The sequence below is a fragment of the Amblyraja radiata genome, chromosome 1 (assembly GCF_010909765.2).
Source record: "Amblyraja radiata isolate CabotCenter1 chromosome 1, sAmbRad1.1.pri, whole genome shotgun sequence".
NCBI lineage: Eukaryota > Metazoa > Chordata > Chondrichthyes > Rajiformes > Rajidae > Amblyraja > Amblyraja radiata.
Genome location: NC_045956.1, coordinates 186,135,125 through 186,153,760, shown reverse-complemented (window position 1 = coordinate 186,153,760; position 18,636 = coordinate 186,135,125). Strand labels below are relative to the sequence as shown.

The window sequence follows — 18,636 nt, the reverse complement described above, 5'->3', positions numbered from 1 at the left end:
TCCTCACGTCATGCTCGGACACCGGGAATGTGCGCACATCCCCAGCAGTGGGCCTCCCTCCAGCCTCACTAGCTGGCCCGCTCACGGTGGTGTTTTTAGACGGCGAGATAGGGGTGATGTTGCCCTTCTCGAATCGTGCGTAGAAAGAGTTCAGGTCATCAGCTCGGGAGGTGCCGGCACTCCCGGTTGAGGGTGGGGCTGCTCCGGTAGTTAGTTATAGTCCGTAGCCCCTGCCAAAGGTGTCTGGTGTCCTGCTGCTCCATCTGTGACTCCATCTTGTCCCTGTACCTCCTCTTTGCGTCCTTCACTGCCCTTCGCAGTCGGTAGGACTCAACCTTGTAGACGTCCATATTTCCGGGTGCCAGGCCTGAGTTGTAGGCAGCGGTGCGAGCATTCAAGGCAACACGAACGGAACTGTCCACCCAGGGTTTTTGGTTCGGAAAGATGCTAACCCTTACCGTGGGGACAATGTTGTCGGCTATTGTTGCGATGAAGTCCGTGACTGCTTCCGCGAACTCACTGACGTCACTGGAACTTGCTTGGAACATATTCCAGTCGACATCGCTCAGTGCATCTTGCAGCATGGCCTCTGACTGGTCGGACCACCGCTTTACGTCCCTCGTCTCTACCGCTTCCCGAACTATCCGTTTATACTCCGGCAACAGGAAAATGGCAGCGTGGTCAGATTTTCCAAAAGGAGGGAGAGAAATCTCTAATCGAAACACAAAGTGCCAGAGTAATTCAATAGATCAGGCAGCATCTGCGGAGGGAATAGTTAGCCAACATTTTTGGATTTGATAATAGACAATAGACAATAGACAATAGGTGCAGGAGGAGGCCATTCTGCCCTTCGAGCCAGCACCGCCATTCAATGTGATCATGGCTGATCATCCCCAATCAGTACCCCGATCCTGCCTTCTCCCCATATCCCCTGACTCCGCTATCTTTAAGAGCCCTATCTAGGTCACTCTTGAAAGCATCCAGAGAACCTGCCTCCACCGCCCTCCGAGGCAGAGAATTCCACAGACTCACCACTCTCTGTGAGAAAAAGTGTTTCCTCGTCTCCGTTCTAAATGGCTTACTCCTTATTCTTAAACTGTGGCCCCTGGTTCTGGACTCCCCCAACATCGGGAACATGTTTCCTGCCTTTAGCGTGATAACATTTGTACCCTTCTTCAGAAACATAAACTTTGCTCAAGATTCTAGCATCCGTAGAGTCACTCCAGCACTTTGTGTTTCCTTCCAGAGACCAGCGTCTACAGGTCTGGGTCTTTCTGGGCACTGTGTTAGAGGAAAGATGTTGTCAAACTGGAAAGGCCACATTTAGAATATTTTCACTTTTGGGCCCATTTTATAGGAGAGATGTTGTCAAGTTGGAAAGGGGACAGAGATGATTTACGAGGATGTTGCCAGGACTCGAGGGTGTGAGCTATCGGGAGAGGTTGAGCAGGCTGGGACTCTATTCCTTGGAGCGCAGAAGGATGAGGGGTGATCTTATAGAGGTGTACAAAATCATGATTAGATTAGATTAGATTAGATAGCCTTTATTGTCATTCAGACCGAAGTCTGAACGAAATTGAAGCAGTCATACATACAATACAATACAATAAAAAACAACAATAAACACATATTAACATCCACCACAGTGAGTCCACCCAACATCTCCTCACTGTGATGGAGGCAAAAGTCTTAGGTCTCCAGTCTCTTCCCTCCTCTTCTCCTTCTGCGCTGAGGCGATACCCTCTCTGGGCTGGGCCGCCCCGACTGGGCGCCGCTCCTCCCTCGGGCTGGGCCGCCCCGACCGGGCGCCGCTTCTCCCTCGGGCTGGGCCGCCCCGACTGGGCGCCGCTCCTCCCTCGGGCTGGGAACGCCGTACCTCCCCGAGCTCGGCCACTCCGACGGGAGCGCCGTTCCTTCCTCGGGCCGGCCGTCCTCACGGTAGCGTCACAGCCCCTCACGGAAGCCCTGTTCCAGCCCCGAGCCGGGCCGTCCTCACGGGAGCGAGCTCAGTGCGAGTCCTGGTGGGCTCTGCCTCCTGAGCCTCGAGGTCGCCAGCTCCGCCATTAGGCCATCAGCGCAGACGGAGGCAGAGAAGGGGAATACGACATAAAAGTCGCATTCCCGCAGGGAGAGACAGCAAGCCCCGTTTCAACCCCCCCCCCCCCCAAACAGAAACTAAAAACCAAAACTAGACTAACCAAAACGAAAATAAACAACCCAAAAAACACAAAACAAACAGGACTGCCGGAGAGCCGCTGCAGCCAGAGCCGCGCCGCCACTAGAGATAGTCCAGGGATGAGAGGGTAGATGCACAGAGTCTCTTACTCAGAGTAGGGGAATCGAGGACAAGAGGACATAGGTTCAAGGTGAGGGTGAAAGACTTAATAGGACTTTTTCCACACAAAGGGTGGTGGGTGTATGGAACGAGCTGCCGGAGGAGGTAGTTGGGGCAGGTACCAACGCATCGTTTAAGAAGCATTTGGACAGGTAGATGGATAGGACAGGTTTGGTGGGATAGAAACATAGAAAATAGGTGCAGGAGTAGGCCATTCGGCCCTTCGAGCCTGCACCGTCATTCAATATGATCATGGCTGATATAAACATAGAAACATAGAAAATAGGTGCAGGAGTAGGCTATTCGGCCCTTCGAGCCTGCACGGCCATTCAATATGATCATGGCTGATCATCCAACTCAGTATTCTGTACCTGCCTTCTCTCCATACCCCCTGATCCCCTTAGCCACAAGGGCCACATCTAACTCCCTCTTAAATATAGCCAATGAACTGTGGCCTCAACTACCTTCTGTGGCAGAGAATTCCAGAGATTCACCACTCTCTGTGTGAAAAATGTTTTTCTCATCTCGGTCCTAAAAGATTTCCCCCTTATCCTTAAACTGTGATCCCTTGTTCTGGACTAATGGGAAATGGGTCAAATGGGATATGGTGACCCCTTGTTCTGTACTGTTCTGGGACATGGGTCACACGCAGGTAGGTGGGACTAGTGTAGACGGAAGATATTGGCCGGTGTGGGCAAGTTGGGCTGAAGGACCAGTTTCCACGCTGTGTCACTCTATGACTCTGAAGTTCTGCCCAGTTGGAGAGAACTTCCTCGCTTCATCGGTCCTAACGTGACGTAGCTTAAACATGTGATTTGCTTGTGTTGAGACTCTTGCAGCACTACGGAGTATTGGGAGCCTCAGAGAGAGAGAACAGACTTCTGTGGGGTCTTGTGTTTGAAAGTTTTGTTGAGAGACGCGCTTTGAGAGATGTTCTCCTGGGGCCGTTCCGTGGACGCGAGATATGGAGTGGGTAAGTTGCAATGGACTTATCTGTGTGTTTCTTGCGAGTACAGACTGCATGTAAACGCTGCAAATGTTGAAAGCAACAGTTGTTTCCTGGCCATCGGAGTTTAACCCGAAAATTAAATGGATAGCGAAAACAGGATGTGGTGGAAATTAAGCAAAGCAATTTCGAGAGCGAAAAAATAATATTATCCCTGGTGTGTGTGTGTAAAAAAAACATGAGAAGAGTCCAGCGTTTGTCCAGAGGTGCGGGGAATAATAGTTGGGCGTGCAACTCAAACACAGGCTTCAAGAGCACACTGCAGCCTAACCGTGTCTTATGAGTGAGTGTGCAACTCATTCATAGCGAAACAGCTTCTCTGACTGGAACTGACGTGCGTTCAGGAACTGGCAGGTGTCATGTGGGTTGGTGGCTATGTGTAACGCGGGCTGTCTGAATTCTGGGGTGGCCTTGAGATATAACTGAGCCCCATCACTGTCAGATCATTGGAGTGATAAGATCGTGAAGAAGCACTTATACAGGTCCATGGACAAGAAGTGTTTTTCATTGTTAAGATGACATCCAAACTTCTACACTCCATGTGTGTGTGTATGGCTCGAAGGGCCGAATGGCCTACTCCTGCACCTATTTTCTATGTTTCTATGTCCTCTCCCTTCAGGGGCCACAGACTTAGAATAAAGGGCAGGTCATTTAAGACTGAGGTGAGAAAAAACTTTTTCACCCAGAGAGTTGTGAATTTATGGAATTCCCTGCCACAGACGGCAGTGGAGGCCAAGTCACTGGATGGATTTAAGAGAGAGTTAGATAGAGCTCTAGGGGATAGTGGAGTCAAGGGATATGGGGAGAAGGTAGGCACGGGTTATTGATAGGGGACGATCACCCATGATCACAATGGATGATGGTGCTTGCTCGAAGGGCCGAATGGCCTCCTGCTGCACCTATTTTCTATGTTCTATGTTTCTGTTTCCCCTCCTCTATCCTCCCCTCCGTCTCCCTCTCCCACTCCTCACCTCACCTCTCTCCTCTATTCTGGATGCTTTCAAGAGAGATTTAGATAGGGCTCTTAAAGATAGTCCAGGGATATCAGTCCAGTCGAGCCAGCACCGCCATTCAATGTGATCATGGCTGATCATCCCCAATCAGTACCCCGTTCCTGCCTTCTCCCTATATCCCCTGACTCCGCTATTTTTAAGAACTCTATCTAACTCTCTCTTGAAAGCATCCAGAGAACCGGCCTCCACTGCCCTCTGAGGCAGAGAATTCCACAGACTCAACACTCTCTGTGAGAAAAAGTGTTTCCTCGTCTCCGTTCTAAATGGTTTACTCCTTATTCTTAAACTGTGTCCCCTGGTTCTGGACTCCCCCAACATCGGGAACATGTTTCCTGCCTCTAGCGTGTCCAAACCCTTAATAATCTGATATGTTTCAATGAGATATCCTCTCATCCTTCTAAATGCCAGAGTGTACAAGCCCAGCTGCTCCATTCTCTCAGCATATGTACGCCCTGTCTTAGGAGAGACGTTGTTAAGATTGAAGGAGTGCAGTGAATATTGATGATGATAATGCCAGGACTTGAGGGCCTGAGCTATAGGAAGCGGTGATGCAGGCTAGGATTTTATCCCATGAGATGCTGGAGGATGAGGGGTGATTTTATAGAGAGGTGTGTAAGATAATACTGGGAATACCTAGGGTAAATGCAGAGGTAAATTTACTGCCTGACCGCGCCAGAGACGCAGGTTCGATCCCGACTACAGGCGCTGTCTGTACGGAGTTTGTACGTTCGCCCCATGACCTGCGTGGGTTTTCTCCGGGATCTTCGGTTTCCTTCCACACCCCAAAGACGTACGGGTCTGTAGGTTGATTGGCTTGGTGTAATTGTAATTTGTCCCGAGTGTGTGAAAAAGTGTTTCATCATCTTCGTTCTAAATCGTGACTAAAATTAGAGCACATGGTATTGGGGGTAGGGTGTTGACGTGGATAGACAATTGGTTGGCAGACAGGAAGCAAAGAGTAGGAGTGAACGTGCCCTTTTCAGAATGGCAGGCAGTGGCGAGTGGAGTGCCGCAAAGCTCGGTGTTGGGGCCGCAACTCTTTACCATATATATTAATGATTCGGAAGAGGGAATTAGGAGCAACAGTAACAAGTTTGCGGATGACACAAAGCAGTGGCAGTGTGAACTGTGAAGAGGATGTTAGGAGGTTGCAGGGTGACTTGGACAGGTTGAGTGAGTGGGCAGATGCGTGGCAGATGCAGTATAATATAGATAAATGTGAGGTTATCCACTTTGGTGGCAAAAACAAGGGGGCAGATTATTATCTCAATGGGGTTAGGTTAGGTAAGGGGGAGGTGCAGCGAGACCTGGGTGTCCTTGTACACCGGTCACTGAAAGTTGGCAGGCAGTGAAGAAAGCTAATGGAATGTTGTCCTTCAAGAGGATTTCAGTATAGGAGTAAAGAGGTTCTTCTGCAGTTGTATAGGTCTCTGGTGAGACCACATCTGGAGTATTGTGTACAGTTTTGGTCTCCTAATTTGAGGAAGGACATCCTTGTGATTGAGGCAGTGCAGCGTAGGTTCACGAGATTGATCCCTGGGATGGCGGGACTGTCGTATGAGGAAAGATTGAAAAGATTGGGCTTATATTCACTGGAGTTTAGAAGGATGAGGGGGAATCTTATAGAAACATATAAAATGATAAAAGGACTGGACAAGCTAGATGCAGGAAAAATGTTCCCAATGTTGGGCGAGTCCAGGACCCAGTCTTAGAATAAAGGGGAGGTCATTTAAAGCTGAGGTGAGAAAAAAGGATTGTGTTAATGTGCGGGGATCACTGGTCTGTGCGGACATGGTGGGCCGAAGGGCCTGTTTCCACGCTGTATCTCCAAACTAAAACTAAAGGACATAGGTTTAAGAGGGGGTGGGGGGGAGGGGGTGCATGGGTGGGTGGAGATTTAATAGGAATCTGAGGAGGCAATTGTTTTCACACAAAGGGTGGTAGGTGTATGGAACGAGCGGCTGGAGGAGGTAGTTGAGGCAGGGATTACCATACCATACCAAAAAAGAGGTTCCTTCAGGAACAGTTTTTCTCCCAGCTGTTATCAGGCAACTGAACCGTCCTACCACACTAGCGAGTGGGAACCCCTTTATCCTGCATCTGAACACTGTGGATGGCTGAATTATAATCAAGTATAGTCTTTCTGTTGTCTTGCTTACAACCAGAGACGTTCATTTTGTCACATGAACAATAAACTAAACTAAAAATTAAGCATTTGGACAGGTTCTGTACCTATCTGTGTATGCGTGTATGTGTGTGTGTGTGTGTCTTTCTCTCTCTCTCTCTCTCTCTCTCTAATCTAGCTCTCTCTCTCTGTCTCTCTCCCTGTCTCTGCCTCTGACTCTCTCTGTCTCTCAGTCTCTGTCTCTGTCTGTTTTTGTATTTCTCTCTCTCTCCCTCCCTGTCTCTCTCTCTCTCCCTCCCTCTGTCTCTCTCTCTCTCTCTTCCTCCTGTCTTGTTCTCTCTTTCCCTATTCTTTACACATCTTTCCTACTTTCCATCTTTCCCTCTTTCCACTTCTTTCACTCTTTCCATCTTTCCACTGTATCTTCTTGCCTCTTTCACCTCTTTCCCCTCTCTTCCATCTTTCACTCTGTCCACTGTCTCTCTTTCCCTTCCCTCTTTCCCTCTGTCTACTGTCTCTCTTTCCCTCTTTCCTCATTCCTCTGTCTCTCTTTCCCTCTGTCCCTCTGTCTCTCGCCCTTGTCCCTCTTCTTATCCTCTTGCCTTTCCCCCTTTCCCCCTCTGTCTCTCCGTCTCTCCGTCTCTCCGTCTCTGTCTCTGTCTCTCTCCTGCAGTTGCATCTTAGAGGATCTCTTGCTAGGAGCTAGTGGGTTGGTCTGTACGTTCTCCAGGGCACTAATTGCACACAGCAGACTTCATCCACTCAAGATGACTCCACAAGTGCTTTTCCATTCGGCACTGAAGCTGTGAGAGTCATGGAGTTCTCGGGTTGTGTAAGCATAGAAATGGGCCTTCCAACCCCCATCCCAGGTGTGGGGGAGGGGGGGGATGAGGCAGTTTTGTTCAATGCTAGGATAAAGTCCAATCCCTCACATCCTTCCAGGTCACCAATGGGCATTTGACCAGCCTAACCCATAAAGCATAGAAGCAGAATGAGGCCATTCAGCCCATCGAGTGTGCCCCGCCATTCGATCATGGCTGATCTATTTTTCCCTTTCAACCCCGTTTCTCCTGCCTTCTCCCCATAAACATTGACACCGTTACTTATCAAGCCCACTCTCTATTCTTGAAGTTACACTTAATGGACTGCAGCTGCTGGTTTACAAACAAAAAGGCACAAAGTGCTGGAGCATTTCAGGGGGTTAGAAGATGGTTTCCAATTCAAAACGTCACCTATCCATATTCACTTGCCTATCGACAAGTCTCTTAAATGTCACCATCGTACCTGCGCCACCACCACCAACAGTCGACAGAGACGAGGAAACACTTTTTCACACAGTGATAGGAGTAGAATTAGGTCATTCGGCCTATCGTGTCCACTCCGCCATTCAATCGTGGCTGATCTCTGCCACCTTATCCCATTTTCCTGCCTCCTCCCCATAATCCCTTGACACCCGTTCTAATCAAGAACTTGTCTATCTCTGCCTTACAAATATCCACTGACTTGGCCTCCGCAGCCCTCTGTGGCAATGAGTTCCACAGATTAACTACCCTCTGACTTGGGGGAGTCCAGAACCAGGGGCCACAGTTTAAGAATAAGGAGTAAGCCATTTAGAACGGAGACGAGGAAACACTTTTTCTCACAGAGAGTGGTGAGTCTGTGGAATTCTCTGCCTCAGAGGGCGGTGGAGGCAGGTTCTCTGGATGCTTTCAAGAGAGAGCTAGATAGGGCTCTTAAAAATAGCGGAGTCAGGGGATATGGGGAGAAGGCAGGAACGGGGTACTGATTGGGGATGATCAGCCATGATCACATTGAATGGCGGTGCTGGCTCGAAGGGCCGAATGGCCTACTCCTGCACCTATTGTCCATTGTCTATTGTCTATAGTCACTGGCAGAAGACAAAGGGTGGCATTAAAGGGGGCTTTTTCTGTTTGGCTGCCAGTGACTAGTGGAGTTCCGCAGGGGTCAGTGCTGGGCCCGCTACTCTTCACGTTGTATATTAATGATTTGGACGAGGGGATTGAAGGCTTTGTATCAAAAGTTTACAGATGATATGAAAATAGGTGGAGGTGCAGGTAGTGTAGAGAAAGCAGTGACTCTGCAGAAGGACTTGGACAAATTGGGAGAGGGGGCAGAGAAGTTGCAGATGGAGTATAGTGGGGCAAAGTGTGGAGCCATGCGTTTCGGCAGTCGGAATAAAGACGTAGACTATTTTTCGGAAAAAAAAGTTGTGACCCCTGAACCGGATGTTCACAAATCCTAAAATATAATGAGGAACCTCTTCAGACTGATGTGCTCACTTTGAACAACAAGCAAGCTTAACATGGGATGTGGAGCGGTATAGCACAAGAACAGGCCCTTCAGCCCACAATGTCTGTGCTGAACATGGTGCCATATCCATAGCCTACACACTATCCATACCCCCCCCCCCATTCCTTGCATAGCAATGTGTCTATCTAAAAGCATGCAAACGCCACTGCAGTTCAGTTCAGTTTAGTTTATTGTCACATGTGCCGAGGTACAGTGAAAAGCTTTTGTTGCGTGCTAACCAGTCAGCGGAAAGACAACACATGATTACAATCGATCCATTCACAGTGTACAGATACATGATAAGGGAATTATGTTTAGTGCAAGGTAAAGCCAGTAAAGTCCGATCAAATATAGTCCAAGGGTCACCAATGAGGTAGATAGTAGTTCAGCACTGCTCTCTGGTTGTGGTAGGATGGTTCAGTTGCCTGATAACAGCTGGGAAGAAACTGTCCCTGAATCTGGAGGTGTGCATTTTCACACTTCTGTACCTCTTGCCTGATGGGAGAGGGGAGAAGAGGGAGTGGCCGGGATGCGACTGGTCCTTGATGATGCTGCTGGCCTTGCCGAGGCAGCGTGAGGTGTAGATGGAGTCAATGGAAGGGAGGTTGGTTTGGGCTGCAACTACAATTCGCTGCAATTTCTTGCGGTCTTGGATGGAGCTGTTCCCAAACCGTGCTGTGATGCATCCCGATAAAATGCTTTCTATGATGCATCTGTAGACATTGGAGAGAATTATAGGGGACATGCCAAACCTCTTAAGCCTTCGAAGGGAGTAGAGACGTTGGTGTGCTTTCTTGGTCGTTGCTTCAGTATGGGTGGTCCAGGAGAAGTTGTTGGTGATATTGACTCCTAGGGAATGTGACGTTTTCAACTATCTCTACTTCAGCGCCGTCAATGCAGACTGGGGTGTGTGAACCGCTTCACTTCCTGAAGTCCATCACTATCTCCATTGTCTTGCTGACATTGAGAGAAGAGTTGTTGTCTCGACACCAGGACACGAGGTTCTCGATCTCCTCCCTGTACTCCATCTCGTCAATATTTAATATCCGGCCCACAATGGAGGTGTCGTCTGTGAATTTGAAAATGGAATTAGATGTGTAGTAAAGGGTGTACAAGGAGTTAAGAAGGGGGCTGAGAACGCAGCCTTGAGGAGCACCAGTGGTCAGTCTTGGACTGGGGGGGGGGGGGGGGGGGGGGTTGTTTTGTTTTGGATCATGAGGGGGAGGGAAGTGTGAATGCACAGTCTTTTACCCAGAGTCGGGGAATCAAGAACCAGAGGACATAGGTTTAAGATGAGAGGGCAAATATTTAATAGGAACCTGAAGGGGAACTTTTTCACACATAGGGGTGTGGGGGTAGGGAACGAGCTGCCAGAGGGGGTAGTTGAGGCAGGGACTATAATAATATTTGAAAGACATTAGGACAGGTATATGGATAGGAAAGGTTTTGAGGGATATGGGCTGTACTAGGACTAGTGTCTTAGAATAAAGGGGAGGTCATTTAAGACTGAGGTGAACTTGAAAACTTGAAAACATTTTCACCCAGAGAATTGTGAATTTATGGAATTCCCTGCCACAGAGGGCAGTGGAGGCCAAGTCACTGGATGGATTTAAGAGAGAGTTAGATAGAGCTCTAGGGGCTAGTGGAATCAAGGGATATGGGGAGAAGGCAGGCACGGGTTATTGATAGGGGACGATCAGCCATGATCACAATGAATGGCGATGCTGGCTGGAAGGGCCGAATGGCCTCCGCCTGCACCTATTTTCTATGTTTCTATGTTTCTATGTTAGTGTAGATGGAGCATGTTGGTTGGCGTAGGCAAGTTGGGCTGAAGGGCCTGTTTCCATGCTGTATTATATGATGACTGACATCTGGGTTAAAAATGGGGAAGTGTTAACGTCTCTCTTCATTAAACCACAGATCGTTCCCTTCCCCCCCTTCAGCCAGTGGAGGAGATTGGAAACGCAGGCTCTGTGTTCTTGTCGAGTGTATGTGGTCAATTCGTTCTCAGGAAGCTCCAACAATGATGGGAGATCAGATCAGAGAGTCAATAGTCATGCAACATTGAAACAGGCCCTTTGGCCCCACCACTTGTCCATGCCAACCAAGATGAAACAATCTAAGATAGTCCCAACAGCATTTTGTCCATCTAAGATAGTCCGTCCCACCTGCCCACATTTGGTCAACATCGTTCAACCTTAGAGATACAGCGTGGAAACAGGCCCTTCGGCCCACCGGGTCCGTGCTAACCAGCGATCGCTCCGCTCACTCGGACTATCCCACACACTAAGGGCAAGTTACAATTACATTTAAATCTTTCCTTTCCATGTCCCTGTCCAAATATAATTTCAAATGCTTTTTCAGTAGAAACATAGAAAGGTAGAAAATAGGCGCAGGAGGAGGCCATTCGGCCCTTCGAGCCAGCACCGCCATTCATTGTGATCATGGCTGATCATCCCCAATCAATAACCCGTGCCTGCCTTTCCCCCACATCCCTTGACTCCACTAACCCCTAGAGCTCTATCTAACTCTCTCTTAAATCCATCCAGTGAATCAGCCTCCACTGCCCTCTGTGGCGGAGAATTCCACAAAGTCACAACTCTCTGGGTGAAAAAGTTTTTTTCTCATCTCAGCTTTAAACGGCCTCCCCCTTTATTTTGAGACTGTGGGCCCTGGCTCGGGAATCAATCCAACATTGAGAACAGTTTTCCTGCATCTAGCTTGGCCAGTCCTTTTATAATTGTATGTTTCTGTTAGATGTGATTCTAACTGTTGTAAAGTCACACTGTGTCACCCCTCTTGTTTGGTTGTGTGATGGACTTCTGCACTCAACTACCTGCCTCAACTACCTCTTCTGGCAGCTCGTTCAATGCATCCACAATACATTGTGTGCAAAAAGCTGTCCCTCCGGTTTCGATTTAATCTTGCCCCTCTCACCGTAAACCTGTCTTCTTGATTTCCCTGCTCTCAGTAAAAGACTGTGCTTCTACCCTTTCTATTCCCCTTATGACCTTATTAACAAGTCTAGACATAGGTGCACAGATATGAAGGGAATGGAGAGGTGTGGATGACTTGCAGGCAGAGAATGTAAAACAGAGAACAGTACAGCACAGGAATGGGCCCTTCGACCCACACACCTGGAGTATTGTGTACAGTTTTGGTCTCCTAATTTGAGGAAGGACATCCTTGTGATTGAGGCAGTGCAGCGTAGGTTTACGAGAGTGATCCCTGGGATGGCGGGACTGTCATATGAGGAAAGATTGAAAAGACTAGGTTTGTATTCACTGGAGTTCAGAAGGATTAGGGGGGGGGGGGGGGGGTCTTGTAGAAGCTTATAAAAGGACTGGACAAGCTAGATGCAGGAAAAATGTTGGATATTTCCACCCTGGATATAAAGGTTCTGACTGTCTACCCTATCTATGCTTCTCACAATGTTATATAGTTCTATCAAGTCACCCCTCATCCTCCGATGTTCTAGAGCAGGAGTCGGCAACCTACGGCCCAGGGCCCTAACCCAAAATCATCCGGCCCACAGGCGCATTTTTTTTCAATTCGTTTTTGCGACCTGGGAACTGCAGCCAGTCCCGGGGCTCGCAGGTGATGGACCTGGCAACTGCAGCCAGTCCCGGGACTCGCAGGTGATGGACCTGGCAACTGCTGAAAACTAATTGAAGAACATGTGAAAACTAACAGGAAGATTGTTCCCGATGTTGGCATCATGTTTAGCACGGACATTGTGGGCCAGAGGGCCTGTTGCTGCACTGTTCTATGTTCTATGTCAATTGACTGGACATCCAATAATCATGCCATGGTTTGGATTAGTTCTGTTTATTTTTTTGTCACATGTACTGAGGTGAAAAGCTTTTGTTGCATGCTAACCAGTCAGCGGAAAGAGTCTGAAGAAAGATTTCGACCCAAAACGTCACCCATTCCTTCGCTCCAGAGATGCTGCCTGTCCTGCTGAGTTACTCCAGCTGTTTGTGTCTATTTTCGGTGTAAACCAGCATCTGCAGTTCCTTCCTGCACATCTGTAGTTCTTTGTCTCAACATTTCCTGAGAATTATTTATCTCAGTCTGTGCTCTTATTTGGGATGTTTCACAATTCAGTTTAGTTTATTGTCAGGTGTACCGAGGTACAGTGAAAAGCTTTTTTGTTGCATGCAAACCAGTCAGCGGAAAGACAATACTAGATTACAATCGAGCCGTTTACAGTGTACAGGTATTAGAAACATAGAAACGTAGAAAATAGGTGCAGCAGGAGGCCATTCGGCCCTTCGAGCCAGCACCACCATTCACTGTGATCATGGCTGATCATCCCCAATCAATAACCCGTGCCTACCTTCTCCCCATATCCCTTGATTCCACTAGCCCCTAGAGCTCTATCTAGCTCTCTCTTAAATCCATCCAGTGACTTGGCCTCCACTGCCCTCTGTGGCAGGGAATTCCACAAATTCACAACTCTCTGGGTGAAAACGTTTTTTCTCACCTCAGTCTTAAATGACCTCCCCTTTATTCTAAGACTGTGGCCCCTGGTTCTGGACTCGCTCAACATTGGGAACATTTTCCCTGCATCTAGCTTGTCCAGTCCTTTTATAATTTTATATGTTTCTATAAGAAAACCCCTCATCCTTCTAAACTCCAGTGAATACAAGCCTAGTCTTTTCAATCTTTCCTCATATGACAGTCCCGCCATCCCAGGGATCAATCTCGTGGACCTACGCTGCACTGCCTCAATCACAAGGATGTCCTTCCTCGAAGATAGTCCGAGGGTCTCAAATGCAGTGGTTCAGGACCGCTCTCTGGTTGTGGTAGGATGGTTCAGTTGCCTGATAACAGCTGGGAATAAACTGTCCCTTAATCTGGAGGTGTGCGTTTTCACATTTCTATACCTTTTGTCTGATCGGAGAGTGAAGAGGGAAAGGGAATCTTACAAGTACACGATCACCATCCAACACACCAGGGATAATTTACAATTATATCGAAGGCAGTTCACTTACAAACCTGTAAATCTTTGGAATGTGGGGGGGAACCGGCGCACCCGGAGAAAACCCACACGGTCACAGGGAGAACATACAAATCATCCACACATCCAGTCTATCTAGACCTGTCAAAACTTGCACGAATAAGCGAGGGTTTGATTGAAATCAACCAAGTTCCAGGAATTACATACATCATCAGGTGGCACGGTGGCGCAGCGGTGGAGCTGCTGCCGTAAGGGCCTGTCCCACTTGGCCATCATTTGCGCCTCATTTATGCGTCATATGTAAAATAGGTGGATGCGTCGTGACCCGTGGGTGACGCACGGGTTGCGCATGGTGAGGCGTAGAATCGCATGCTGTGTCACGCGGGATCGCGGCTCTCCAGGATTTCATAGTGTAACGAAATTCTCACGCGCCACCTGCGCGATGTATCGCGTACGCACGCTGTCGTATTGGCTACGCACGATGACGAATTGGCTACGCACGCTGATGTATTGGCTACGCACGCTGGCATCCTAACGTCTCACGTGTATCGCGTGATGACGCGTGGTTACGTCACCGGGTGTCGACGTCCGTAACCATGCGTCGCCGCGTGCGCAGGGTATTTTAATGACGTCACGCGCACCAGACAGCTGTGCTGACACGTGCGACGTCGCGCATCACGGCGCGTCAACCTATTTTACATATGACGCGTAAATGAGGCGCAAATGACGGCCAAGTGGGACAGGCCCTTTACAGCGCCAGAGACCCGGGTTCGATACCGACTCGACGAGTTTCACAGTACCAGCGAGTCAGTGAAAGAAAAGTACGACTTGATACCCGGAGACGATCCAGGCCACCATTTATCTATCCGTTTTCCAGATCGGAAGTTCACTTCTCATTACTCTGTTGGCATTTCTGTTCTGCCATGCCACTCAGTCACGCTATCCTTTAGATGACCTTCTCACTATTGCACGATAGTGATGCCACGGCATATTGGCTCTCTCCACGCCAGTCCCAGAAGGGGATCTACTATTGTTCCACTCTTTTTACTCGCCTTTCTGATAACTGCTCGACAACGGCTTTTCAGGCCAACCCGCTGAAGTGAGAATTTTTGCTCCATTTGCTTCTGGGAAGTGAGGGTGGGGTTAGTTCCTGGCGGGTGTCCCATGCCCGAAACCAAGCTGGCTGCAAGCTGAAGGTTTTGGTTTAGAAATCACGAGGCTTCTTAAGTATAGAAAAGCAGAAGAACGATGATATGAAATGGAATGAAATGAATGAACAATGAGGAAAAACTTTTTCACCCAGAAAGTTGTGAATCTGTGAAATATTCTGCCACAGAAGGTAGTGGAGGCCAATTCACTGGATGTTTTCAAGCGAGAGTTAGACTTAGCTCTTAAAGGGCCTGTCCCACTGTACGGGGTAATTCAAGAGTTCTCCCGAGTTTTCCCCTCATCCGAACTCGTAGAATGTACGTAGCGGGTCCGTAGGAGTTTGTGGATGTCACGTAGCGGCTCGTTCGAGTAACGGTAGGTACTCGGGAAATCCGGTAAACTCCTGACGTTTTTTCAACACTGTGAAAAATGTCCACGAGTAAAAAAATACTCGTGATGAAAAAAATGGTTTCACTTTTTACTCGTACGAGCCGCTACGTGACATCCACGAACTCCTACGGACCCATTACGGACATTCTCTGAGTTTGAATTAGGGGAAAACTACGGAGAACTCTTGAATTACCTCGTACAGTGGGACAGGCCCTTAAGGCTAATGGAATCAAGGGATATGGGGAAAAAGCAGGAACTGGGTACGGATTTTGGATGATCAGCCATATTCGCCGAATGGCCTACTCAATTCATTCATCATCGTTGAGAACATTAACAGTGGCGCTGGTTTCCGATGGGAACGGTGACGGACGCACCACACATCTCTGTCCTCCAGTTCCTATGGACTTCCCCCGCTGGAAGTCTAGGATGTTGGTGTGTGTGTGCTTTATCATCGTTCCTTACAATGCCGTGTACGACAGTGATCGCAACTTCTACTGAAGTGTGGATGGCCGTTGGCTCGCTAGGAGCTCATCCAACCTTTGACAAGTCTTGTTTTTGGACCTGCTGGGGGTCCACAGCCCCCTCCTCACCTGGCAAACCAGTTAGGGGAGACGGTTTAGTCGCCGACTATCCGACCATGGAGCGGGTAGCACGGGATTACATGGTACCCGTGGCGGGGGGGGGGGGGGGGAACTCCCCCCGACCGACTACTGTTCTCCCTATAGCTAAGGCCCTCAAGTCTTGGCAACATCCTTGCACCCTTTCCAGCCTGACACCGTCTTTACCATCACATGGTGCCCAGAAGTGAACACAATACTTCTAAATGTGGTCTCACCTACGACTTATACAACTGCCTCACAGCGCCAAAGACCCGGGTTTGATCCTGACTACTGGTGCTGTCTGTACGGAGTTTGCACGTTCTCTCCCCGTGACCTGCGTGGGTTTTCTCCCAGATCGTCAGTTTCCTCCCACACTCCAAAGACGTACAGGCTTGTAAGTTAATTGGCTTGGTGTAAATGTAATTTGTCCCTAGTGTGTGTAGGGTAATGTTAATGTGTGGGGGTCGCAGGTCACTGTGGACCCGGTGGGCCGAAGGGCCTGTTTCCGCTCTATCTCTAAACTAAACTAAAAAGGACTGGGAACAACTCCTGCCCAATAGTCTGTGAGCTTCCTTGTTGTCCAACCCACAATGTTGAACACTAATTCAAGAGGGCTCAATACTGGGCACAATGTTGGCCTGGAGAGGATATTGGCCTTGTTTTGCCCATCCTTCCAGTAAATACTACTTTTACGCCAGAAATACAGTAAATACAGACAAATTCTTGATTTGAACGGGTGTCGAGGATTATGCGGAGAAGGCCGGAAAATGGGATTAGGCGGCAGAGATCAGCCATGATTGGATGGCAGAGTGGTCTCGATGGGCAGTGGCCTAATTCTACTGCTAGTCCTTGCTTTCTCCCTCCTTCCCCACCCCCCTTCCCAGCACTCCCACAAGCCTACTGTCTCTGCCTCTTCCTTTCTTTTTCCCACCGACCTTCCCCGAAACTTCACCAATTCTTTCTCTCCATAGATGCTGCCTCACCCGCTGAGTTCCTCCAGCATTTTTGTCTACCTTCTGCAGTACTTTCTTAATCGAGACACTGTTGGTGATACTTTGTCAAATGCTTGCTCTACATAGTCTTTGGTTTAGTTTCGAGATACAGCGCAGAAACAGGCCCTTCGGCCCACCGAGTCCACTCCGACCAGCGATCACCCCACACACTAACACTATCCTGCATACACTAGGGACAATTTACAAACTTAACAAGTCAATTAACTTACAAACCTGCACGCCTTTGGAGTGTGGGAGGAAACCGGAGCACCTGGGGAAAACCCACATACAGGGAGAAAGTGCAAACTCCGCACAGACAGCACCCGTAGTCAGGATCGAACCTGGGTCTCTGGCGCTGTGAGGCAGCAGCTCTACCGCTGCGCCACCGTTCACCTGCACCTACTTTGTAACTGCAATGCTATATTGCTGCAGCTAGATTCAGCACTGGTATTTTCCCCTGGAATTCATAAGTCACAGGAGTAGAATGAAGCCATTTGGCCCATCAAGTCTACTCCAACATTCAACCATGGCTGATCTATCTTTCCCTCTCAACCCCATTGTCCGGACCAAAGGGCCTGTTTCGGCACTGTATCTCTCCGCTGTAATCTAAACTAATCTAAACTAAACTAAACTAAATTTAAACGGTGTTTACATGGGGACGTGGGAGGAGCCTTTGAAGGGTGCTGGAGTTTAGAAGGATGAGGGGGTATCTCATTGAAAATTAAAGGTAGATGAAGTGGAAGTAGAGAGGATGTTTCCAGCAGTGTGAGTGTCTAGGATCAGAGGGCACAGCCTCAGAATAAAGGGATGTACCATCATAATATAGATGGAGAGGAATTTCTTTGGCCAGAGTGTGGTGGACCGACAGCTGTTGAGGCCAAGTCATTGGGTATTTACAAAGCTGAGATTGATAGGTTCGTGATTAGTAAGGGCGTCAAAGGTCACGGGAAGAAGGCGGGAGATTGAGGCTGAGGGGGAAAAATACTGTATATCAGTCCAGATTGAAAGACAGAGTGGACTTGAGGGTCCGAATAGCCTAATTCTCCTCCATCTTATGGACATAGAAACATGAGAAATAGGTGCAGGAGGAGGCCATTTGGCCCTTCGAGCCAGCACCGCCATTCAATGTGATCATGGCTGATCATCCACAATCAGTACCCCGTTCCTGCCTTCTCCACATACCCCTTGATTCTGCTAGCCCCGAGAGCTCTGTCTAACTTAAATCCATCCATTGAATTGGCCTCTTCTGCCTTCTGTGGCAGAGAATTCCACAAATTCACAACTCAAGTTCAAGTTCGCATTTATTGCCACTTAACCAATTAAGGTACAGTGAAATCTCTGGGTGAAAAAGTTTTTTCTCATCCCAGTTTTAAACGGCCTCCCCTTTATTCTTACACTGTGGTCCCTGGTTCTGGACTCCCCCAACATTGGGAACATTTTCCCTGCATCTAGCTTGTCCAGTCCTTTTGAGGTATGTGTTGAGGTACAGAGAGACTTGGATATGATTATACACCAGTCACTGAGAGCAGACCTCAAGATCCGGTAAACAAGAACGTTAATGATTGTGACTTAGTTCAAGAATAGCTTCTTCCTAATAGCCATCAGGTGCTTGCAGACCACACAACACTAACCTCAGCAACAATGAACATCTATGGACTGTCTTGGGTTGCAATAAGGCCTGCTTTTTGTACTTAGACAATAGACAATAGGTGAAGGAGGAGGCCATTCGGCCCTTCCAGCCAGCACCGCCATTC

The 18,636-nt window shown here is 48.6% G+C and overlaps 1 protein-coding gene across 1 annotated transcript in view; it reads left to right on the top strand.

Moving 5' to 3' along the window:
* The first annotated feature begins 3,176 nt into the window (after nucleotides 1-3,176).
* LOC116987847 (dedicator of cytokinesis protein 2-like) overlaps nucleotides 3,177-18,636 on the top strand; it is a 1,012,655-nt gene continuing 997,195 nt past the window's right edge. Inside the window, exon 1 of the mRNA XM_033044139.1 lies at nucleotides 3,177-3,308. Coding sequence (XP_032900030.1) covers nucleotides 3,266-3,308 — 43 coding nt within the window. The 5' untranslated portion in view covers nucleotides 3,177-3,265. The remainder of the gene's footprint in view (nucleotides 3,309-18,636) is intronic.